Source organism: Chiloscyllium punctatum, chromosome 46 (genome assembly GCF_047496795.1).
Source record: "Chiloscyllium punctatum isolate Juve2018m chromosome 46, sChiPun1.3, whole genome shotgun sequence".
In the NCBI taxonomy this organism is placed as follows: domain Eukaryota; kingdom Metazoa; phylum Chordata; class Chondrichthyes; order Orectolobiformes; family Hemiscylliidae; genus Chiloscyllium; species Chiloscyllium punctatum.
Genome location: NC_092784.1, coordinates 59,495,377 through 59,521,695, shown reverse-complemented (window position 1 = coordinate 59,521,695; position 26,319 = coordinate 59,495,377). Strand labels below are relative to the sequence as shown.

The following is a 26,319-nucleotide window of genomic DNA, read 5'->3' as shown; positions in this document are numbered from 1 at the left end:
GCATGTATGTAAAGTAGTTCATCACCTATGATGTCAGGAGGCAGAACATAGTTGCAATGTTTAGCTGGTACAGTGAAGCTGCACTTGATCACTACTTGGGGGTGGAGGAGGTAGTATTATTCGATACATCCTATGGTCAGTTCGAGGCTGAATGTTGGTGAATGGGATCTGTACATTAGATACTGCAAGTTTTGCCCTTGAGAGTTCATGATAGAAGGGCATTTCTTTGCAAAGTTTTGACACTTTGAGACATAGTGTTTGAAATGTCAAGCATTCATGCTAACTTATAGTTTGTATAGTTGTGAATTTATAAACTTTATCAGTAAGACAACACATTGCTATTTTATAAATGTGGAATCTTTAGAAAATCTTTAGGGATCTACGCTCTGAAAAAGTATACTTGTGGCAGTTACGGATTTTCCTAATCAACCTGTTATAATATCTCTGGAGAAGTTGGGTCTTGAACCATTACCTCCCAGATCAGCGGTTACAAGTTAGGCTGTAGATCAAAGCCCTACCTTTGTTCATAAGCAGTCAATTAAGCAATATTATTTATGATACAAGTATTTGTTTTTTATACACTTTTGTAATATCGGGGAGTTCAAAGGAGCAATTTTCCTCATAATATAAACAATAAGGAGGTGAAACAGGAGATGAAGAGAAATAAGTTGTTTCTTAGAATTGAGTAGGAGACATGTCATTCTCATTGTGGTTGTGCACAACTAAACACTTGATTATTTCAATTACATATTCTGTCCCAAATACTGGTTCCTACATACCAAACCAAACCATCTATAAGACCATAAGACATTGAAGCAGAAATTAGGCTATTTGGCCCATTGAGTTTGCTCTGCCATTCAATCATGGCTGATAACTTTCTCAATCCCATTCTCCCACCTTCTCCCCATAACCTTTCATCCTCTTGACTATCAAGAACCTATCTGTCTCTGTCTTAAATATACTCAATGACCTGGCTTCGACAACCTTCTGTGGCAATAAATTCCAAAGATTCACCACTGTCTGGCTGAAGAAATTTCTTCACATCTCTGTTCTAAAGGGTCTTTCCTTTATAAAGGGTCTTCCCTTTATTGTAAATCTGTGCCCTCAGATGCTAATCTGTCCTGCTAATGGAAACATCTTCCCAACATCCACTCTGTCCAGACCATTCAGTATTCTGTACGTTTCAATTATATCTCCCTTCATCCTTCCAAATTCCATTGAGTATAGACCCAGAGTCCTTAAATGTTCCTCATGTATTTAGACTTTCATTCCTGGGACCATTCTTGTGAACGACCTCTGGACCCGCTCCAGGGCCAGTGCATCCTTCCTGAGGTATGGGGCCCAGAATTGCTCACCCTACTCTAAATGTGGTCTGACTAAAGCTTTATAAAGCCTTGGAAATACAACCCTGTTTTTATATGCTAGTCCTCTCAAAATAAATGTGAACATTGCATTTGCCTACATAACTACTGACTCAACCTGCAAGTTTATCTTAAGAGAATCCTGGATTAGGACTCTAAGTCCCTTTGCATTTCAGGTTTCTGAATTTTCTCCCCATTTAGAAAATAGTCTATGCCTCTATTCTTCCTACTAGATGAACTTACACTTTCCCACATTGTATTCCATCTGTCACTTCTTTGCCCACCCTCCTACAGTGTCTTCTGCAGCTTCTCCACCTATCTAATGAGCTATCCACATTTCTTGATTCTCAGTAAGGTTTCAGTCATTTTATAGCTAGGAAGGAGCAAATAGGAAAGAAAAGGCAAAGCTGGAAATATAAATGGGTGTAAATAGAGAAGGTAAAATTTCTGGTCACTAGTTGCTACTCAGATTCCTTTCTGAAGCGGTTTGTTTGCATGCCTACAGGGATAAAGACATTGTGATTAATGATCAAGTAACAGAAAAATGTGGGATCCCACTGCAAAATAAATATATACCATTAAAGAAGCTACATTTCAGAATGTTGCAGATAGATAAATAGCTTTTAAACTATCAATAAAGCATTACTAGTTATTCTCTTAATATTATTACCACATTTGATTGAGTGTGGCATGAAAGGTCCTAGCAAAATTAGAGTCAATGGGAATCGGGGAAAAAACACTCCACTTGCTAGATTCAAATCTAGCACATAGGAAGATGGTTGTGATTGTTGGAGGTTAGTTATCTCAGTTCCAAGACAGTTCTGCAGGAGTTCCTCCGGCAGATATTTTCTAATCAACCTATTCAGAGATCTTATTACACACCTCTGGAGCAGGTGGGACTTGAACCTAGGCCTCTTAGTCCAGGGGGAAGGTCTCTACTACTGCATCACAGAAGCTTAGAAGTGCCTCAGTGTCATGGCCTAACCATTTTCAGCTGCTTCATCAATTATCTTTCCATAAGGTCAGAAATGGGGATGTTTGCTACTGATTGCACAAATATCCAGTGCCATTTGCGACTCCTCAGATACTGAAGCAGTCCATGTGTAAATACAACAAAACCTGGATGATATCCAAGCTTGGGCTGAAAAGTCGCAAATAACAGTCATGCTACACAAGTGCCAAGCAATGGCCATCTCCAACAAGGAAGAATCTAACCATCAGCCCTGAATACACAATGTCACTAACATCACTGAATCCAACACTGTCAACATCCTGAGGGCTACCATTGACCAGAAACTGACCAAGACTAGCTATATAAATGTGAAATAAATACAAGAACAGTTTATAGGTTACCAAGTCCTGCAACAAGCAATTTACCTCCTGACTCACCAGAATCTGTCCACCATCTACAAGATACAAGTCAAGAGTGTGATGGAATATTTCCCACTTGCCTGAATGAGTGCAGTTCCAACAACACTCAAGAAGCTGACAGAAACCTGGACAAAGCGGCCTGCTTGATTGCACCACACCCTCAAACGGCATCAGCAGTGTGTACCATTTATAAGATGCACATCAGAAATTCACCAAGGCTCCTTCTGAACTCACACCTTCTACCATTTAGAAGGACAAGGGCTGCAATCAGATGGGAACACTACCATCATCAAGTACCCTATTGCAAGCCACTCACCATCCTGACTTGGAAATATATCACTATTCCTTCAATGTTGGTGTGTCAAAAAAAAAACACCCTCCCTGATGGCATTGTAGATCTATTGATACCACATGGACTGTATGGTTCAAGAAAGCAGCTCACCACCACCTTCTCAAGAACAGCCACAGGTGGGCAGTAAATGTTGACCCAACCAGTGAAGTGCACATTCTCTAAATAAATAAAATAATCCAGAATACAGGTACAAAAAATAAGGAGAGAAGGCAGGGTAAGGAAAGCAAAGAGTGAGGGTTAGATAATTACAAAGAATGTTAAAAGGACTGTAAAGTATTCTTCAAACATACCAGAAAAAATATCTTTATTGAATGTGAGTTGCTATCCCTGAAAGGATGGTGAGGCTTTAGAGGATATGCAGAATTAGGCAAGTAGTGTTTACTGAGAAGAATATTAGGAAAAAAATCATTCTTGAATTGCTCACCAGCAAAGTGAGAGTTGAAATAATAAAATAAAGTATTGGAGGAGAGAATGAAGATGAAGGATGACAAAATGCAACCAATCAATGGAATACTAAGGATTCTGAAGGAAAAAGGAGAAGAAATAAGTATCCATTACAAAATGGACAATAATTTTGTAATTATCACCCTTGGAATGATATGTTAAATGCTACCCACAAACATCACAAATTATAATACATATCGGATAAATGGAAGTTGTATATCCCAAGTTTTTCTATATGGCCTATTGGCCACTGAGCGACAACCTCCTGGGCATTCATACCTTCACTACAAGGACACCCATAAGTGAGATATGAAGATGAGGGACATTGAAAATGACAACTAGGAGATAGTCAGATAGCCTTGACCTTTGGAGGATAACTGTTTGAAGAGGCATTGGAAGTAGTAAGCCAAAATGAAAACTCCACTGACAAAAGAGAGAGCCCAGAGAAGATAGAGGCCAGCAAATCATGCACTTTCTTGTCACCTTCTGCAGCAGCGACTACTGAACCACACAAGCCAATGCTTAACACAGTATTGACCACCACAGCACCATAATCATATGAGATGGAAGGCCACCTCCATAGAATAGGCAAAAGCAATGGCAACTGAATTCTATTTCAGGCTGAAAGGGTGGGGCAAATAGGTCAGAGTTCCCTTCTGTAATTGTCCATAGAATCCTCCGGAATTACACTATTTTAGGCATTTGAGTAAGGATAATGGGGCTTGATTATCATATGCTGCCCAATCAATATCTTGCCATCACTGGCTGCTGAAATTCTGATTGAAAAATAACCATTTAAGAGCAATGCGTACAGCATAATTAAACAGATGTAAAAGCATATAACTGGAACTTTCAGAATAAAGGAGAGAAATCAGAGAGATTACTTCAATTAAATATGAAATTATCAAACCTTTTGTTACACATTACCAGAGTCACTGAGACTTGAATAAAGCATCTGTAACATAATCAGACCCCAATTATCCTGTGATAGTGAGATGGACAGCTATCGTCTATATTTTTAAAAAATAAAACTTACATTCTGGTTAGAAATGATCTGAAGAAGTGCTTAGCTGGTTTGATTCAGATGCTTATAACAATGACAGAAATTGATAGAGTATAGTGGGAATAAATCTACCCTCAAATAAGAAGAAAACAGAACAAGAAGATAGAGGCACATACAAGTAAATTTGAGGAATCTTAGTTTGCCTTGCCACATAGATTTAGTTCTCTGCATAGGAATTGAGAAATTCAGGAGCTGTTGATGTTACTTATCAGACCTCTACAACATGAGACCAGTAGGCAAAACCAAAACTAGATCCAGACAGCTTTTACTGCCACAGTATTCTTGATATAACAACATACTGGGGTGAAGAGAGGAGAAATTATGAAAGGGTTGGTTCTGGGATTGGGAAGGAGATTGTCCACTGGTTAGAGGATATTGGTTCTTCAGGATGGACTGTTGGGGCTTTGAAGAGAGAGTGTGTCTCATGGAAGGATTGGTTTCATAGATAAGAGATTAGGTCATAGGAAAGGATCAGTTCTGAGGGTAAGAGACTAGATACCAGGGAAGGATTGTTCTGAGGGTAAGGAAGAATTAGGGACAGAGTGAAAAGACCTCAGATTATGTCTCGGGGGAGGGAAACTAAAATTGAGAGCCATCCTCAGAAGAATTGTGGACACTCATATAAATAATTAGTGTTCTTATAAATAATTAGTTAAATAACAACTCTCCACTCTATCTCCGAGTATTGGCAAAAGGATTGGTTCTCCCTTTTGACTTTGACAAAATGGTGGTTGTCTTCCAGTCCTGGCCTTTGGCCACCTACTCCCAGACTACAAACCCTTCCTGGCTTTCTGTTCTCACCCTCCCCGTTCCTGGTTCAGCTTTCTGAGGCTGTGTGTTCCAATGTCTCACAACTCTCAGAGAAAAGAATTCTCCTCATCCTTCTCCTCAAAAGGCCACTTCTACTTTATTACACAGTGCACCACTGTTTGGACTGGCTCACAAGCAGAAATATCCTTGTATTGTCAACACTTTGCAGAATCTTTTGCAATTTAAATCACCCCTCATTATTCTAATCTCCTGTGTGAACAAGCCCACTCTGTCTAACCTATCTTCATAACACAACCTATTCATTCCAGGTATCAGACTCTGAACTGTTTCCAATGCATTTACATTCTTCCTTAAAAAGAAGACCAAAACTGAATGCAATATTTGAAATGTGATCTCACGAATGTCCTGCACAACTGAAGATAATATCCTTACTTTTATGTTAAATTCCTCTCTAGATAGAGGATAACATCACATTAGCCTTTTTGATTATGTACTGTACTAGCATCCTAACATTTTGTGAGCCAGATGATGGCATTGGTCGTAGTATTGTCATTAGACCAATAATCCAGAGTCCTAGGTAATATTGTGGGGACTCAGTTTTGAATCTTACTATGACAAACAGTGGAATTTAAAACCAATAAAAATCTGGAATTTAAGTTCTCCTGATGACAGTTAAGCAATTGTAGATTGTTGTAAAACCTATCACAAAGCCCAACACATCAGTGCAAAGATAAGTCTGAAGCACTTGCAACAACCTTCAGCCAATAGTGCCAAGCAGACGATGCATCTCTGTCTCTCTGGAGGCCCCCAGCATCTCAGATGCCAATCTTCAGCCAACTTGGTTCACTGCACGTTTATGTTAAGAAATAGCTGAGTGTATTGGATACAGCAATGGCTATTGGACCCAGACAATATTCCACCAATAATACTAAAGACCAACATTCCCGTTCAGCTTAATAAAAACTGAAAGAACTATGGATGCTGTAAGTCAGAAACAAAAACAGAAATAGCTGGATAAGCTCAGCAGGTCTGGCAAAATCTATGAAGAAAAATCAGATTTAGTGTTTTGGGTCAGTTCTGAGGAAGGGTCACTGGACCTGAAACGTTAACTTTAATTTCTCTTCACAGATGCTGCCAGACCTGCTGAGCTTTTCCAGCAATTTCAGTTTTTGTTCCCTCTCAGCCACAAGTTTCCACACACGGTGATCAACATCAGCATGCCAATCACAGCATTGACTTCCGATTCCAGAAGTTACTGCCACGTACAATTCTCAGAAGTCCATGTAGCCGGCAAAAAAATTAGAGGGAACGCTGCTGAAGATGTGCATTCTCTCTGGTTTGTGCCAGCCAGTCAGCCAGCCAATCTTCAATCTTTGCCAGTATGTTACTCCATACATCATGAGCTTTTCATTTCCACAATAACCATTGATGTAACATCTTATCAAATACCTTCTGAAAATCCAAGTATTGTACCCCTCCCAGCTCTCCTTTATCCACAGTCAAATTACTCCTTCAAATAACATGATTTCTCTTCAATGAAACCAAGCTGATTCTTCCCAACTAAGAGTTTTTCTAAGTGCCCAACTATAATTCTTTTACATAAACTTCTGATCCCTTCTCAAGACAGTCTCAAGTTAATTGGCCTATAGTTTCCTGTTTTCTGCCATCCTCCTTTTTTTGAACAGAGTATATTTGCTCCTTTCCAGTCCAATGGAAACTTCTCTGACTCTAGAGAATTATAGAAAGGCATTGCTTATTTTGCCTTTTATATGTTTTTATTAACCTTACGACCAATTTGTACACTATGTTAAGATTTAAGAATAAAAAAGACTTTAACAACTCATGAGATATTCATGAAACAGCTAGCTCCTTCCTATATAATAGAGCAGGAATCAATTCCAATCAGCTTCAATGAATCTAGCTTTGCCTCTGACTACCTGTCACAGGGTCCTTTTCTCGCCTATTTCTCTCAGTGATGCCAACTGCCTCTATAGTGGTCCTCAACTGGCTTGCTCCTCTAGGTGATATTGACTGACTGTGCTGAGGTCATGCTGTCACCTGAAGAGGGAGAAGAACCTTTCACCTAACAACAATGATGCAGCTTTTTTTTAGATTTTTCTGTTTTGCTTCATATATTGTGTTGAAGAAGGTAGACTAACCTTGTCAATAAAGAATGGATACTCCTTGTGATAGTTATTGTTTATTCTGATAATTAGATTTGTATGTAAAGTCTATTTTCTGAGATACAGAAATAAAGTGTTTCTTTTAAACTCTCAATCTGTTTCTCTGTTCTCCATATAACAGTTTATTTTTCAAAGTTTGTTTTCATTATTAATCCCCTCTCATTAGGCTACCATGTTCAGACTATCTCCCTTGGTCAGTATCATGGAGCAGTTCATTCACAAATGGTGATTCCAGGGCCCATCATAATTCAAACATGGTCATTTTTACCAAATCTGAAAAGCAGCATTTAAGATTTAGAAATGAATCTGGAGAATATAGTTCCATATTAAAGTACTTTGAAAGAAGTAATCTTATCCTTTGTGTAGTTGCTTACAAGACAACATATGGCAGAGCCAGACCATTCCCTATGATGATGTGTATTGCCTCATTGGTGAATCACAGACAGACGTAACCCCTTAAATTACATTTTCCATTATATTACATCTGCCTCCATGTCTCTTGCTTTAATTTGTGATTGTTGCTCTGGTCTACCTAAGTATATTCTCAGTTTCTTCTCTGCTGGGTAGAAGGAGAATTGATAGATGACTCTGGTTCAGCAATTAGACTGTCAACTGGATCTGTCAATGAATTCAGCATTCCCAGTCTGTTGACTTATGATGGTTGCTTCAATTGTGTGGAAGGTTGCTTCTATGTAAAAGCGAGTTCGTATGTGTTGTTTCTTACTGTGCCATTTTTAGATTGAATGAGGTAGATCTGAATATGTGATGTCTGTTCTTCCATTTGTCCTTAATGAGCTTGATCTTGAATCCAAACTGGCACTCTGAGTTGAAGACCTGCTAGGTTGCAAGCTTTGTGATGTTTGTCATAGTTCTAAATCTGACTGAAATTGAACTCATCCTCATTCTTGCTCACTTTTAATAAGTCATCATATTGTAGATATATCATGAATGTGGGAGAGTAGGGACATGAGTTGTCAATCTTCTTCCCATGAGGAGATCACATGGAGGTAAGCTATTTTAGACTGGAGATGAACAGTGGCTCAAATGGTGCAAGTTGAATGTCATCATTTTTCAGTAATACTCTCTCTGTACTCTGGCATCTTTGAGCTTCATCTTTGGCTTGAGGCTATCTTGGTGATCAGTAAATATGTTGAACTTTACGATGATGTGAACTCTTTAAAATACTCATGGACAAGCTGTAGTCCATTGAGATTACAAGGTCTTGGATTCAACATGTTGGAATACCTCTTTCAGTGATATAATAACTGTTTCAGAAGTGTGACCCTGCAGATACTTAACTTCTATCCATCTGGAATAGTGATCTACTACAATTACGAACATTTTTCCATCTGAAGAGGTCTGTCCCAAGACATTCCCATGGTTCTGATGGAAAGCAACATGAAATCAACAGTTCTGTTCTTTCCTTATGATGACTACCACAAGTAATTTTTATTTCCTCTTTTCCAATGGTTTTGAGAGACCGAGCCACCAGACAACAATCTTGCCCTGCTTTAACATTCTTTGCTGTTCAAGTGTGTAATTGTTGCAGTATAGAGTCTGGGGATTCTTGGAATAATTTCTCACAGTAATTGAGTAAATCATTCACTTTACTGAGGTACCCTCTCTGTTCACAGTACTATCTGAAAATGGGATTATGTGGCATGTAAACTGGCCATGCTTTGAGGCAGTACCCTCTGGCATGAGCACATCCTTCATCAGATTTCTGGGCATGTCTGATTTCATTTTGTCACTGAGGTATTGCTGGTGGAGTTGTAGTTGTTATTGATGTACCATTTTCCACCTCTTCAATTGCCAGAGAAAAACAGAGCACATCAGATATTTTCTCCCGTTCGAATCATTGTACCTGTTGTGGCATTTTGCTAACTTCTTACAATTTAAGAGTGTCTGTAAGGATTTGTGGTTTCACTCTATTTTGAAGCAACAAGCAAGTATGTAAGCTGCAAACTGTTCTCAAGGCATACAGCAAAATTTTTTTTAATCATCACATACTTCGTCAATGAACAGGATACATGGCAAACTTTATTTCTCCACTTATGGGATGTGGACACCAAAAGCTAGGCCTTAGTTTATTATCCTTGCTCTGGGGAAGTTGGTGGCAAACTGTCTTCTTAAACCAGTGTTATCCATAGAATCATGGAATCCCTACTTTATAAAAGTGATATTTTATAAAACTTTGGTGTTAATTCTTCACATTTCTGCTTTATTATGATCTGCAAACTGCTTATAACTTTTTGGTAATGGCAGAGATTTTTCTATTTTGATTTTTCACTCACTTCCTCCATGTATAAATCTTGATCTTGTTACGTTGCTACAGAATACCTACAGAGTCCACTGAGGTATCATTATTTATGAAATATCTTATGATGGCTTCATCTTGCTGTGAAGCTACAAAAAAGAGCAAGATCATTGAATCTTCTTATGATGATGCTATATACTATCTTATTCGTCTATCACAGTTAGAAAAATGCATTAACAAGCATGCTATTGAATAATATACAGTAAAAAGCATTGTGTAAGGACTACATATATTTTATTTGAAATATAAATTAGAAAATGGAGATTTAGACTGTTTGTTGCAGAGAAAGAACCAATTAATTTTAGCACTCAAAGCAAAAGTGGAGCTGTGATGTTCACTCATCGGTTACACGCATGTGTGTAACATTTTCCAAAGCTGTTTTTGTTACTTTGTGAGATAAACTGGCATGTGGTACCTTTGCGTTGAAAAAAGAAAACTGCTCAGCAACATCTCAGAGATTGGTTTTAAGTAGCAACTTTATCATAGAACTAAAAGATACCAGCAGTGGGCCCTAGACCTCCAAAAGCCTATAATCAAGCTACATCTCTCTCTCTCTCTCTCTCTCTCTCTTTCTCTGTCTCTTTCACCCTCTGTCTTGTTCATGCTCTCTCTCTCTCTTTCTCATCCTGGAGAGTTGAAATGCCATAATACTTAAAGGCTTTGCAAAGAGTAACTTCAAACTCAACTCAGGATTCAGGTCCAACTGACTGGCTACCAAATTGAGACTCACCATTGTCAAGAATGATGCAATATCATCACCTGTAAAACATAAAATAAATGAGAATAAGTCACCTCATTCTCCCTTATTGTTTGGACTGTTGGTCCACAGACTTTGTTCATTTTACCTCTGTTTCCCACCCACAATATTCCTGTAAAACTATCTTGTCTGTCTGGTTGATCTATTCTACTTGATACATCCATAACGGCTGTGGAGTAGGACTCCCAAGCTAGAGTCCATCCACTCCATCTGAATCTTTTTGTTTTTCTCTCCCTCTCTTTGCAACTTTTTTTCTTTTTCCTTTTACCTTCCATCCCTGGATGAAATCGGCAATGTCCATGGGGAAAGCCAGTGCAGACTCTCAGCCTCAACGTGAATTTGAACTCCCGGCTTCAGCATGGACTCAACATGCCGGCCTCAGCATGGACTCAACATGCTGGCTAGTATGGATTTGAACTCCCAGACTCAAAACCCTGGCCTCAGCATGGACTTGACTCCTGGCCTCAATGTGGATTCAAACTCCCGGCCTCAGCGTGGACTCAAATACCCGGCCTCAGTGTGGACTCTAACTCCCGGCCTCAGCGTGGACTCAAACACCCGGCCTCAGTGTGGACTCTAACTCCCGGCCTCAGTGTGGACCCAGACTCCCAGCCTCAGTGTGGACTCGAACACCCGGCCTCAGCGTGGACCCAGACTCCCAGCCTCAGTGTGGACTCGAACACCCGGCCTCAGCGTGGACCCAGACTCCCGGCCTCAGTGTGGACTCTAACTCCCGGCCTCAGTGTGGACCCAGACTCCCAGCCTCAGTGTGGACTCGAACACCCGGCCTCAGCGTGGACCCAGACTCCCAGCCTCAGTGTGGACTCGAACTCCCAGCCTCAGTGTGGACTCTAACTTCCAGCCTCAGCGTGGACTCGAACACCCGGCCTCAGTGTGGACACAAACTCCCGGCCTCAGTGTGGATTCAAACAACCAGCCTCAGTGTGCACTCAAACGCCCGGCCTCAGCATGGACACAAACTCCCGGCCTCAGCGTGGACACAAACTCCCGGCCTCAGTGTGGACTCAAACTCCTGGCCTCAGCGTGAACACAAACTTTCTGCCTAGGCGTGGACTCGAACTCCTGGCATCAGCGTGGACTTAAACTCCCAGCCTCAGGTGTACCTGGCTCCGAGACTCAGCGTGGTCTCAGAGTCTTGGCTTCCAGACTCGGACTCCCAGCTTTGAGGTGAAGCCTGCCACAGTCTGGGTTGGAAGCACTGAATGCTTATTTCTCTATTTTTCTAATTTTTTGCTGGACTTTTTATGTCTTTACCTTTCTAATTCCTTTCTCTAAGAATTTGTGCTTAAGAATCTGTACCTAGGTAGTTTTGTATCTCAGATGGCACTGTAAGTGGCGACTTGTAAACTTTTCACTGTAATCATGTGAGTACGTGTGACACTAAAGCTAATTCTAATTCTAATTGTGATTGAATGTGTATGCGTTTGAATTTAAATTAATAATGGTTTAAATTTGCATATTAGTAATTAATTGTCCATTTTTGACACTTGTTATGAATAAGTTTGTAACAATAAATAAATTGTTCTTTCATGTTTATTGATAAATCCTGGTGTAGACTTATTTTAGATAGTTACCATATTCTACATTAGAAATCCCAGTGATTGAATTGGTCATATTTCACATTTGTGTTAATTTGTACAAAAGTGGGTCTTAAGTAACAGGCTTTCTGGCCACTCAGGTCATGATAATCTATATTTGATCTTAGCTAAGTGAGTTCAGTTGGAGGTTTTGATGGATTGTTGTTATTTCCAGCGCACCTAGGTTACAGGTGGAAAAGTTCTGTTAGACCACTGCATTCTCACCCCCAACTCCAATTCTTGCTGTTGAAAGGCCAGGTATCAGAATTCAATAAGAAAAGGTTTAAGCATTGTGGAATGCTTATATGAACATTTAGCCTGCTATTCTACTTCCTAGGCTCACACAGTGAAGAAGGGCTAAAATGCTAGTGGTACATTAGAACACCTAGCATGAGTTAGTGCCTTGGAGAGAAAAATGGGGTAAGAGGATGGATAAGTTTAACTAATACTGTTTCAAGTCTTTGCCATGTACCATTTGCTTTACCAAATCCCATTAAAAGAGGTATCCTGTGCTGAAGATATGCAAGGCTAGAATGGATTATACTATGTTTGGTTAATTGTAACTCAATCTTGACAACATTTGGGGCATATTCTGACATGAAAAAGTGAAGAAGAAATGGTTTGTAAAGGATTGAAATTACTAGAACTTGCTAAACAATTTTCTTTAAAATTAAGTTAGTTTTGGAGTGGACTGTTCAAGAAAAAAAATCAACATGAATTTTTGACCTAAGTTGTCCATCTGTTGGAGGCGTGTTTGTACAGGCTGTCGATGCCGTCACCAGGTACCAATTGCAGATTGTTGAGGGGACTTTGGAGAAGAGAGGCCAGCTTTGATGGCAAGTCGTTTTCTGCCACATTGACAAGACTGGAAAAGTTTGTAGATTTTCTCTGCTTTTCCCAACTTGCGCAGGTCAATAAAATGAGATCCTGTCTCTAAATGTCTTCCAAAATGCTGGAGAAAGGTTTACCCTGGATTTCATTTCTACATCTTGCCTTGAAATCACCAGAAGGATGTTAATTATCTGCATGATTTCTTTTTGCATTTTTCTAATCAATGCTTTTGGTTCAGATGACATTCATTTACTTAGGAGGGTCATTCAACATTGAATCCTTGAACGAGATGTGCAGTTATGCACAAATGTATTTTGTTTTAATCTTTAATTTTAGTTAAAATTGTGTGGAGTCTCTGATAGTCTAAACTAAATAATAAGCTTCAAGGGTACATGCAGGATTTCTGAGTGTCAGATTATTTTTCCCCATTTTCCCTTTGTTTGACCATTATAAATCCTGTACTAGTGAGTGCTGACCTGCCAATGGACTCTATTCTAGAAATGGTACTCTGCATTCCCTAATAGGAAGGGTGAAATTGGGGTTTTAGGAAAAGGGAGTGTTCCTCTACATGAGAATGAAAGAGTCAACGTGACCTTTAGTTCTTATTTTTTCCAACTGAGTATAGGAACACTGCAGTGTAGTTCATCATCGAAGCTTAGAAGAACAAAAGGTGATCTTACTGAAATATAACATCCTCCAAAGTCTTTACAGGGTGGATGTGAAAGAATGTTTCCCCTTGTGTGAGAAACTAGGACTAGGGGATTCAGTTTAAAAATTACAATCTCCCATTTTAGATAGTCATGAGAATTTTTTTAATCTCAGGGAACGTTAGACTGTGGAATCCTCTTCTCCAGCACGCAGTACATGTAGTTTTATAGAACATTTTAAAGCCTGAATTAGTCAAAGGAGTCAAAGTTATAAAGGGCAAACAGAAAAGTAGAGTTGAGTCCATGAACAGGTTCACCATGATCTTATCAACTGACAGAGCAGTTTCTCAAGACTGAATGAACTCCTGCTCTTAATGTGTATGTTCATGTATACAAAAAGCAGTATGCATCCCTTTAAAAATCCATGTTTGAATCCTTCCAATCTGGTTTTCATTACTAGCACAGAGTTGGATTTTCTATCTGACTGTAACAAAAGTAAAAATCTCTCTTCTTTCTTCTCAAACTACCTGCAGCTTTAACGTAATTGACACATGATCCTGCAATGCCTCTCCAATATTGTCCAACAGAGTGGGAAGCTATCACTTGTTTCAACTCTTAACTATCTCCTCATGGCCAGAATATTACTTGCAATGGCTTCTGCTTTTGTCTCTGTATCATTACTTCTGATTTACCCCAAGATCTATCTTTAACCCTTTTATATTTCTCATTGACATGGTGTTACTTGATGGCATCATCCAAAAGCATGGTGTTAGTTTTCACCTATATTTTGATGACACCCAGCTGTGCCTGACCTCTGATCTCTCTTGACACCTTTATTGCTACTAAAATATCAAAACTGCTGATCCAACAACATCCAAGAGTGGAAGAATAGAAATTTTCTCCAATCTAATATTGAGAAGACAAGTTAGTGTTTTTGGTCCCCACTCCAAACTCCATTCAGTAGCTACTAACACCATTGATTTCCCTGGCAATAGTCTCAGAGTAACACAAGCTGCTCACAAACTTAGTATCACACTTGACCCTGAGAATGTCAGGCACGTATTCACAACATCACTAAGACACTAGTTTTCACCACCCTGTAACATATACTGGCATTGCCCCCTTTGAGGTCATCTGCTGAAATCCTCAATCATACCTGTGTTATTTATTGACTTAATTATTCCATTGCATTCCTGGCTGGTCTCCCATGTTTTTCTCTGCCAAAACTCTGTTCCAAATGACTAACTCAAATCAAGTCCTATTTACCTGTCACACTTGTTGACAGTGATCTATATTCATCCCAATCAAGCAATGGTTTAATTTCAAACTTATCATCTATGAATTTAAATCCTTCCATAAGTTCCACCCTCCCTATCTTTCTCATCTCCTCCAACTCCATAGCCCTCCTAATTCTGACCTCCTGGCCATTCCCAATGTTCTTCCTGTGGTGGCTGTACTGTTAGTTGCCAAGGAAATTCCCACTCTACACCTCTCCAACTTTTCACCTCATTTATCTCCTTTAAGGCACTCCTCAAAACCACCCTCTTGGATCAAGCTTTTGATAACCTGACCTGTCTCCTTATTTAGCATGGTGTCATATTACGCCAAATTTTGTTTTATAGTGTTCCTGTGAATCACCATGGGGTGTTTTTATTATTTTAAAGGTATATAAATATGAGCTGTAGTCTAGTTGGAAGTATAGTCTAACACTTATCTGTTTTATTTTCAATTTAATGAAAAGATTTTTTTTTCCCTTGGGATGTTAATTTTGTTTGGCAGTAGCTGAAATTTTCAGAAGGAAATACAGAAGTTCCTTTTTTGGATATATTTTCCCAGAATTCCTTTGTCCATCTCTGCCATGTGGCATCAATGATTGGCAGTATTGTTTGATATCTGATTTCTGAAGCAGGTTATTGGCAATTTACAACAATGAATACAAGTGTCTTTCCCTCCCTTTGAAAACAGAGGTCTGACATGTCCAGCTCCTCTCTGCGGCTGTATGAGAAGACCAGGAGCATAAAAGACCTAAACCATTGATGTGCTCATGGCTGATGCTTCACCATGGCACCTGAGCATTTTTCTGAAGTTTGTTGAAGCTTCTATGATCTCACCTGGTGACAATTTCATTACCTTAACCTTTAATATGTATTGAGCAAGTTTATAACTTATTCATGTGATGAAAGATTTTTGTTTCTCTGAATTTCTTGAAAGCAGCAAGTCACATTTAGAACGTGATTCAATGCGCAGCATCTGATAATCTTGTCTACATGGCTCTTGCTAATGCAAAAATGTAAGAGATAAGTACCAGGAGGCTATTCAACTGTATCATTTTTGAGATTGAACTGGTCACCCATCACATAGGCACACTTTGTAAGTAGAAGCACTGAATAGACATTGGTAAAAACCGTGTCTGATTGTATTTTATTTCCCTAGTCTAGGACATGCAGAGACCTGCTACAGCACCCACACCTCCTCACCTGAAACTTGCTACAATAAACTTGAAATAAAAATTCTAATCTTCCATTCCATTTTGAAAATATTGTAACTGTACATAGTCTGTTTTCTGCTTACTGCAGCACCAACAGTAATTTTTACAGCAGTATTTTTACTGCTACAGTTTTGGGTATCATATTTAAAAAGAATATTCGGGCATTGGAGGTGATCAAAAGAGGTTCACTGGGCAGATTCCTGGGACGAAGGGGTTGACTTTATGAAGAATTGTTACACAGGTTAGACCTTTATTCATTAGAGTGTAAAAGAATGAGGGGTGATCTATTGAAAATACAAGACCCTGAGGGGGCTGAACAGGCTCGATGTTGAGAAGGTGTTTCCATTAGTGGGGAAATCTCAATTTAGGGGACGTAGTGACAGAATAAGGGGACCCTCATTTAAAACTGAGATTCAAAGGAATTTATTTTTCTAGAGGGTAGTAAATGTTTGAAATTCAATATCCAGAGAGTTGTGAAGTCTAGATCACTGAAAGTATTTAAAGAACAGGTAGATAGACTTATGAAATATCAGGGAGTTGACAGCTCTGCTGAGCTGCCGCGAAAGAATAGTTGAGGCCTGGAGCAGATCAGGCATGATCTTGTTGAATGGCAAGGCAAGCTTGAAGGGCCGAATTGCACACTTCTGTTCCTATTTCTTATGTTTTTATTTGTGGTACCTGGAATGCAGATTAATTCTGTCAGAGCTACAGTGTTAAATGACCCCCCTTTTCCAGAATCAAGAGTGACCTGGGAAGTAAATGAATCTTCGCTTGGCATCATAACATTCTGAATCTTGTATCTTCATTCCCATAAGTCTGTCTGATGCCAGCCCTAGGCCATGTTATATCTCACACAGAATCGAACGCCATTACTGTTTCAGCGTATGGAGCCACCTTCGCCTACGCAGGAAATGGATCCAGGGCAGAATACCTTACCAGATCCCCAGCACATATCTGGAAATGGCCTGTAAGTTCCAATGCTGATGAATTTTCACATAAAGCAGCTAATTCCATAGATCTAACATATTACAATGATTGCATGGTATGAAATAAAGCTATCAGTGGATGAAGCGCAGACCTTTGACCAAGACCCTTCAGAATAATTCCACAAAAACAAAACTGGTTTAATGCTAATTACCGAATCACAAAACGAGGCTATTTGGCCAATTGTATCTGGTTATCCAAATACTTTAACTTTATGCCAATCTCCTGCCTTACAAAAGCAAAGAACTGTGACGCTGGAGATCTGAAATAAAAACAGAAATTGCTCGAGAAACTCAACAGCTTTGGCAGCATCTGTGGAGAGAGAAACATAGTTCACATTTCGAGTCTGAAAATGACTTCTTCAGAACTTCCATTAATTCTGTTTCTCTCTCCATTAACATGGCCAGACTTGTTGAATTTCTCTAGTACTGTCTGTTTTTATTACTGGTTTAATATTGATCAGCATGATACACAGAAGTTTAATTCTTGATTTTCTTATCTGTAATTTACTCTTGTTTCTTTTTCCACTTCATCCCACTGAATTAAAAATTATTCTGAGTTAGGAGGATGGGATTGTCTGACACCAATCAATCACCTTTGACTTGATTGATAGACGGTGTGGACTTGTTGGGCCAAATGGCTTGTTTCCCACACTATGATTCTATGATTCTATTTACCTGAATCTCTGAAAATCATACTGATCAGTATATGAAAGGAAACTCTACCCATCATCCTGCACTTCCCAATAGGTTCCTCTCATGAGCCTACTGAAGTGGGACTCCACAGAAGAAGACTGTGCATTTCACAATTAATCATTGTGAATTGTACCTGGGTCGGATAGTTGGGGATGTGATTTGAATTCTCATTTCCTCATTGGTATTAGTAGACCTTACCTAGTAAGGATTGAATTTATACTGAATCTCTGAGCTGGTTTTTACATTCAGTTCCTAGTTAGTATTGTAATATATACACAAGGGCCTAGTTAGCATCATGGAAATTTATGGTACAGAAGAAGATCATTTAGATCATTGTGTCTGTGATAGTGGAAAAGTGCTTTCCCACCTCATCCTACTTTCCAGATCCTGCTCCATAGTAAGCCACAACACTTCAAATACATACCCAAATGTCTTTTTCAAATGTGATGAGAGTTTCTGCCTCCACCATCCTCTTTGGCAGTCAGTTCCAGACCTGCACCTCCCCCAAAATGCAACAATTTTCTCTGCAAATCCATGTAATTCTTCTCTTGATCATTTCAAATCTAGTTAGTATTTGCATTTATACCCAACGTTGCTAATTGGGGCTGTGACTACTACTTCCTGGATGAACTTGAGAGTCCAATTGTATCTGGTGATGATGATGCACTGTATCCAAATTTAGGGAAGGCAATGGCATTGTGGTAATATCACTGAACTAATCCAAAACCCAAGGCTCACCTTCTGGGGACATAGGTGCAAATCTCATTGTGGCAGATGGTGAAATTTGAATTCAATAAAAAGCTGGCCTCAGGCAATGACTGTCAGCCATCTGTTGACTAATGTCCCTTAGGAAAGAAAATCTGCCATCAGCGACTGGTCTGACCAATATATAACTCCAGGCCACAGCAATGTGATTGACTGTAAACTGTTCTTAAGGCAATATGGATGGACAATAAATGCTAGCCTAGCTAGTGACACCCACAACCCATTAACAAAAGAAACAATTTCAAAATTTTCCAATTGAATTAACGGGAGTGGATACTCCTAAACAGTAGCCGAAAATGTAGAAACAGGTTATTCTGTTCATCTGCTCTATGTTGGTTTTTATGCTCCATGCTGGACTTTTTCCACAAGCATATGCTTCTGTTTCTTTCTCTGTCATGTGAACATGCAGGTTTCCCTCAAGTGAATTTACGTTTTTCACCTCAACCACTCATAAAGTAGAGAATTCCACATTCTATCAGTTTTTTCTTCAAGTATTTTGCATACTAATTGCAATGATTGGTTGCATTATTAATATATAATGTAGAGAAATTTGTCTAATAATACATAATAATAGAATGCGGTGAACTATTTTATTGAATGAACAAGATTGTGATTCACAGTAATTTTTGTGAGAAATTAAAATGATAGGTTCTCCTACAGGGTTGATTAAAAATGACTGCTACTCAAAAGCTGTTTACAGAATGAACATTAAGGTGTTGTCAACATAATTGCTTAACACTGACATTAACTTCATTGTTGCATATGCCAAGTAATATACTTCTACTGTGGTTGTAGCATTGCAGAAGACAATCCAGCTGTTGCACAGTTTTATAGCATGCACGCATAATGGTGACATGCTGCAAACAGCTTAAGTACCATTTTCACTCAACAGTTTATTCTGAAGTAATAAACCTTTCCATCGAAATGTCAAAAAGACAGTTTCAATGACTGATCTCTGAATCTCAATCAAAATGACATTGGCTATTGCCCATATTACATTTTGGTTTGCAGATTTTTGTTGTTGAACCTTAATTCTCCCAGGTGGGCAGAGCTTTTACCAGACAAGGTCTCAGCTTCAGATTGCTGTTCAACAACCCCCTACTGAAATTGCATTTTTTTTAACACATTCATGGAATGGAGACCTCACTGGCTCATGGAGTGGTGACCTTGCCGGCAAAAGCAGCATTTATTCCTATCCCTAATTGCTCCTGAGAAGGTGATAATGAACCATTGTTCAGTTATGGATTTGGATGATGCTGATGAAGTCTGGTTAAGTATATAAAGTGCATCTTGCAGATGATCGTGCTGCAACCATGGTGCACCAGTGTTGAAGGTGAATATTTGAGTGTGCATGTCAGGTGAAGACACAGTTAGTGCTTCTCAAACATCCAACAGTTAGCAAATCTTTCAATACTGTCCATTCTCATGCACAAAGATTAGCCACTTGGGCAACATGGCAAAGAACCGTCATTGCCCAGAAGTCCCAAACCAGCAAGAATTATACAAGTAATGGGGCAAGGGCAATTTTGGGAGCAGAAAGGTGGAAGAAAGAACTTTCAGTAGAAAGCTATAATATTTGAAAGAATAAAGACAAACAAAATGAAGAGAAGAAATTTGTACCTGTGATCAACTTTGTCCCTGGTTTCCTTTTTTTTTAATAGTTCCTTTATGAGAAGGCAGTAAAAGTGAGGTTTGCTGTTCTACCACAGTGCCCGAAGCCATTTTGTCAGCTTTGCAACAATTAGTTTGAAATAAGAATAGGTAAAACCCTGAAGAGAGCCCAAGAGGTGCTGGGGTGACAAGAGCACCCAGATTTTCCCTAAGAAAGAAAGAAAGGAATAAACAAAAAAAAAGCCATTTAGCCTGTGAATCTCATTCAATCACTGTACGCACCAAAATTCCATTAGCCTTTTCAATTACCCCTTTGTCTTTTCATGACATCCTGTCTATGATTCCCAGTGTTTCTGCTTTTTTAGATTTTCATTATTTTAAAAAATACTTTGTTATATTCTTTTTAGTTAGGAGAAAGTGAGGACTGCAGATGCTGGAGATCGGAGTCAAAAGGTGTGATGCTGGAAAAGCACAGCCAGTCAGGCAGCATCCAAGGAGCAGGAGAGTGGACGTTCAGGGATCCTAATGAAGAGCTTATGCCCAAAACATTGACTGTCTTTCTCCTTGAATGCTGCCCGACCGGCTGTGCTTTTCCAGCACCACACATTTTGACTCTGACCATATTCTTTTTAGTTGCAAAGTTAACATGAATGTTACTGTGCTCAATGTTGATATCCCATACTTTGATGAATCCACAGGAAATAATCATTGTCAGTGAATGCAGGGAATCTTCATATTTTAAAAGCACCAGATGCAAGATGAATCAGGAATATCCCTGAAATGTTCCTCTTTCCCTGCATCTCTATGTCACTAGTTGTTATACTGCAAAACCCCAGGCACAAATGCCACCCCTCTTTCCATTACACAAGAATCTCATCCCCAGTTAGTTTTAGTATTACCGGAGGGGCAAACAACTGTTACTTGAAGGTCTGAGCCATGTCCTTCTTTAGTGTGTGACTGACTAGATGACATCTCTTATATTCTGCCAAGTATTGAATTCTAGCTTCTTCTTTATTAATGTCCTTATTAAATATATAATTTCTCTTCCCAAAGTGCACAAGATGGGATTATGAAAGAAAGTCAATCTTGGGTCACAGACCGAGCTCAAAAAATGTTTCAGAAGACAGGGGCTTGGAGTCCTGAAAGAGGTCGGTCAGAAGAAATAGAAGACACTCGACCAAGCTCCCAGGTATAAATCAGCAAAACGCATCTCACTGTTTCATTGCTTGATATCAAAACAGTTGGATGATTACAATTTTGTAATAATGTGTTTCAATCCTGATGGAAATTTGCTGGTCACACCTCTACTGAAATCTACCAGCTTGAGACTGGTATATTAACAATAGTTTAAGTGCATTTTATTGGCAGAATCAGAAAACACTGGCTTCCACAGCTGTACATGCCTATTATATCATGTTCCTCTTTCCCTGTGGGTCATTGATAACCTTATGTCAGGTTCAACAGTCTGGAGATTCTGTCAGTTATCTTGCTTCATAATGACTGAGCATCTGTAATAGTTTAGGCTTTAAACTTCTAAAAGTAGATTGAGACATTTTATTCCATATTAAAATGTAAAATGTGTTTAACATATCTATATAGATATAGATAGTTATACATAAACTCTTACGGAGTGCTCCTGATTCCTTGAAATAGCTGTTAGCATTTTTATCTTATTTTGAGGATATTTGACTGTAGGCCTCAGTCCTCTTATTTCTGAAAACTCACCCAGACCGCTTCCTTCTCTCTGTGAGGTGTCTGTTTTCCTGCACTATTTCACCATGTCTTAATAATATGAATACTAATATACAGAAACTCGGCTCAGAGACTTTTGAATGTCCAACAAATATTTATAACTTTCTCAACAAGTTGCTTCTTTATTCTTCTTCACTTAAGTGTTATCCAAACCCTGCATTGTCATTCAATAGCTGGAATGTGGTTGCTGTGCGTTTTGTATGATTTCTATCATCCTGGGCTCTTTCTACGACTGTCATGCAAAATCGGGAGAGTTTATCAATTTCAGAGTTAAAATTTCATTCATCATCATCATTGTTAAAACACTGTTGGTTTATGCAATTAGATGTTCGAGTTCTGTAATAAACAGGTCATGAAGAAGTTGTCTTTAAAACTCTGCAGAATATTTGTACTTTATATAAAGGAAGTGCATTTATTTAACACCTCGTAACATATAATTGGAATGTCTCTAAGTGTTTCACTTAAAGTGATTTACTTTGAAATATAGTGATTGTTATTACGTAAACAAATGCGAACAGTATTTAATACAAACAACAGGATGCCTGTTTTATGCTGGTTTTATTTGAGGCGAAAATGCTGGTCAGGATAACATTCATGTTGTTGACAATCTGTAAGTTTATTTTGTTCATTGCCACCATCAACTAGGTTTGCTGAGTATAGGGGAGAGGATGGGTAAGGTACAAGAGTGACAATCAGCGTGTATGACCTAAAAGAACACAGCAATGCATCATTCTGTGCAAATTAAAGCACTGTGCCATAGATTAGCCTTTCAGTCTTTTCAGCAGTGTGTCATAAACGCAATATATACGATGTTAATATACTACAGACAGATTACCCATTGTGTTGCTCATAGTTAGCTAGATGATCTTCTTTTATACAAAGAATTACAAGTAAATGGGACAGCAAATATGATTCTTATAGAAAGTCATTGGTGCATAAAAATATACCGATATGATATATTAAAAATCTACATGTCCTTTGTGCACTCCTACGTGCACTTTATAATGGAAATTACATCATTGTAAACAGTTTACCTGCCTATTATGATGGTGTACTATATCCTATGAAATAAATAACATCATATGATATATTTGAAATAATTCTTCTGAGGCTGGCATCCCATCACTAATCACTTGTTATTTTAAAGTGCATAGCCTTTGACAATAGCACTTCTGACTGAGTCGGGCATTCCAGGAGCTCAATATCCCTGACGTTCATCATCTTATGTCCACCAAGTCTCCCTCATTGGATCACATTAATAGCCCCAATCAGGAAACTCCTAATCTATGATGTTCAGCTGACTGACCTGGTTACAATCACTACAATATCAATCTCATATACATTGGCCAAGGAATCCCTATTAGCAACAAATTGTTTCTCAATAAATGTCCATGAAGACGATGCCATTCAAAAGTAGACTGAGAACTCAAAGAAATTCATCCCAAAATTACTAAATAAGTTCACATCACAAGAATAAGTCATACCCTGTTTTGATTTCAAGACATTTAATCTTACTATGTTCTCACAATTTTTTGTGGTATCTGTGCTGCTTACACTATCCAGTTAAATTCTAACGTGTACTTATCCCTTGGTTACCATTGTTTTCTGTGTTACCTATGTTGTGAATCTTACACAGGAACACAAGCTTACACAACAAGGGGAGGAGAAAATGAGGACTGCAGATGCTAGAAATCAAAGTCAAGAGTGTGGTTCTGGAAAAACACAGCTGGTCAGACAGCATCTGAGGAGCAAGAGAATCAATGTTTCATGCATAAGCTCTTCATGACTGTCCCGCTTTTCCAGCACCACAGTCTCGACAACAAGGGGAAGCAATGGCCTAGTGGTATTATTTCCGGGCTGTTATTCCAGGGACTCAGGTATAACGTTCTGGGGACTTGGGTTTGAATCTCACCATGGCAGATGCTGGAATTTGAATTTTTAAAAAATCTGGAATTAGGAATCTAATGACGATCATGAACCCATTGCCAATATAGAGGAAAAACCCATCTGGTTTACTAACGTCCTTTAGGGAAGGAAACTGCCACCCTTATCTGGTCTGGCCTACATGTGACTCCTGACCCACAACAATGTGGTTGATTCTTAACTCCCCTCTGGGATAGGCAATAAATGCTGGCCTAGCCAGTAGCATGCTCAACCCTTGAATGAATATTAAAATAAAATTCCAAAGCAATTTGTTCTGTGAGGTACTTTTATATTACAACAATGAGATGAAGTACTCTAGAAATCTAATATCCTAGTTATATTTCAATGTTAATGTGACTGCAGTTAGAATCTAAGGGCAGTACTTTTACTACCAGCTGTGCTATGACTGAATAACTGTATTGCCACAAGAGAGAGTGACATCTGTCTTGATGCTTAGCAGGAGTTGGGGTCTGCTCACCAGTACAGAACCATAAGTACTCACCTGTTTATAAATTCGTCTCATGAAACCAATCATCTGACAATTTTGACAATACTGTAACATTTTAAATTGCTAGTGAGAAGGTAAATGTTTAACCTTAAAGGCAATTTATCACAAAGTGTAAAGAATAGTACAGCTCAGGAACAGGCCCATCAGCCCACCAAGTCTGCTTCAACACATGATGCCTTTCCAAACCAAAAACCCCTTGCCTCCATGGGGTCCATATCTCTCTATTCTCTGCCTATTCATTTATCTGTCCAAAAACCTCTTAAACGTTAGTATTGTATCTGCTTCTACCACCACCTCTGGCAGCTCATTCCAGACACTCTTCTCTAGTAATTGATATTTCAACCTTGGGGAAAAGGACTCCAACTGTCCTTTCTAAAGACCCACCTTATTCATTGAATAATGAAAAGGTGCCTTTTTTTTACTGTGGCTGGTTTGAGGAAGAACATTCTGAATCTTCCTTAACCAGAATGGGATTGAACTCTTTGCTGTTATCATTAATAGAATCTACAGGTTAGCCACCTAGCTAACTGGCCACAGTTCTACTCATAATCCCCTAAACATTTATGATGCATAATGAAGAATGAAAATGTGCAAGTGGCACCAGGAGAGATTAGAAAACATTTTTGTGTTACAGTAGAGGGAACATTAATATGACTGATCACCAAGTGACCGTTACAATTCCAGATAGGATTCCCCCAAACAGTAATGCTTTCCCATAAGGAAGGATGAACTGGCTCTATTTCTTAATTCACCCCCTCCTCAGTTGATCTTAACAGGGTTAATTTAAAAAGGAACCCTTCCCTCTTTAAAATTTTTTCCCAATCTAAATATATGTCTATCTTAAAAGGAGTCACATTAACCTTTCTTGAGTTAAATAATAGATAAGTATATGAGCTATTAAATGTGTGAAAATATATTTAAACTTGATGAACATACTCACAAATTATAAATGGAAATTGTGTATCATGATAGCAATTCAAAAGATTAACAAGTTATCCTTTGGATTCTTTGTAGAAAAGATGTGGGAATGTTGTAGCTGTTAATTTGGATGATTCTAGTAAAGTTGAAGTCAGTAGTGAAGCAATTGGTTTCAAGACTCCTGGCCCTATAGTTTGCTGGCAGGCTTTAGTCTTTTTCCTCCTCAATGGTTACTTCAGTGGCTTGTCTGGCTGTCAGGACTCATAGAAAGAGAAGATCTTTCTTTATCTTCCATGCAGGAATGTCTAATGGCTGTTGTCAAGCTGTGTTTCACAGCACAATAGAGTACACCGGTACATCTTCGGCTAAAACATGTGTACCATGGATTGCAGTTGGTCCTTCACCCTTTTGTATACACTCCTAGAAGAATAAAATATAACCATGTCTGCAGTTTGGATCATAATCTACAGGAGATGGCTTTCTTCTGAGGGATTGGAAGTGTCAATCCTTCCTTATCTCTTCTTTTTAAGTGCCCCAGTTTGAAATTTCCCTGACAATCTAAAGGTAGAACATTCCAGACAGCCACTGAAATTACAGGCATCATTTGACTATATTTCCTCTTGGTAAAAAATGTCATATTTAATAGTTTGACATATCATGAGTAATCTGGGGTTATAATCCAATGTTCTGACAACATTACTTTGTGTTTTGATCCTGGCTGATGATTATAGTGGGCAGTTTGGATTCCTGAGTATGACCTGGTTTGATGGACCATCGATTTTATTTTTCTTTTTTGTTTGCTGTGGAAGTCAGGCATTGAAACTATTCATGAGAATCTTCCAATCTACTTCTTAAAAATGAGCATAAAAGGTTATTACACAAAAGGAAAACATATGAACTGTGTTACACGAGACAAGATTAATTTGAAGATGTCTTATTACGCATATCAGAAAGGTTTCACCCAAATTATTCTGACAAAT

General features: G+C 38.7%; 1 protein-coding gene across 1 annotated transcript in view; it reads left to right on the top strand.

Annotated features, from left to right (window-relative positions):
* Positions 1 to 26,319, top strand: part of LOC140468175 (voltage-dependent P/Q-type calcium channel subunit alpha-1A-like) — a 620,416-nt gene that overhangs the window by 560,380 nt on the left and 33,717 nt on the right. Inside the window, exons 44-45 of the mRNA XM_072564404.1 lie at positions 17,041 to 17,150; positions 21,292 to 21,427. Coding sequence (XP_072420505.1) covers positions 17,041 to 17,150; positions 21,292 to 21,427 — 246 coding nt within the window. The remainder of the gene's footprint in view (positions 1 to 17,040; positions 17,151 to 21,291; positions 21,428 to 26,319) is intronic.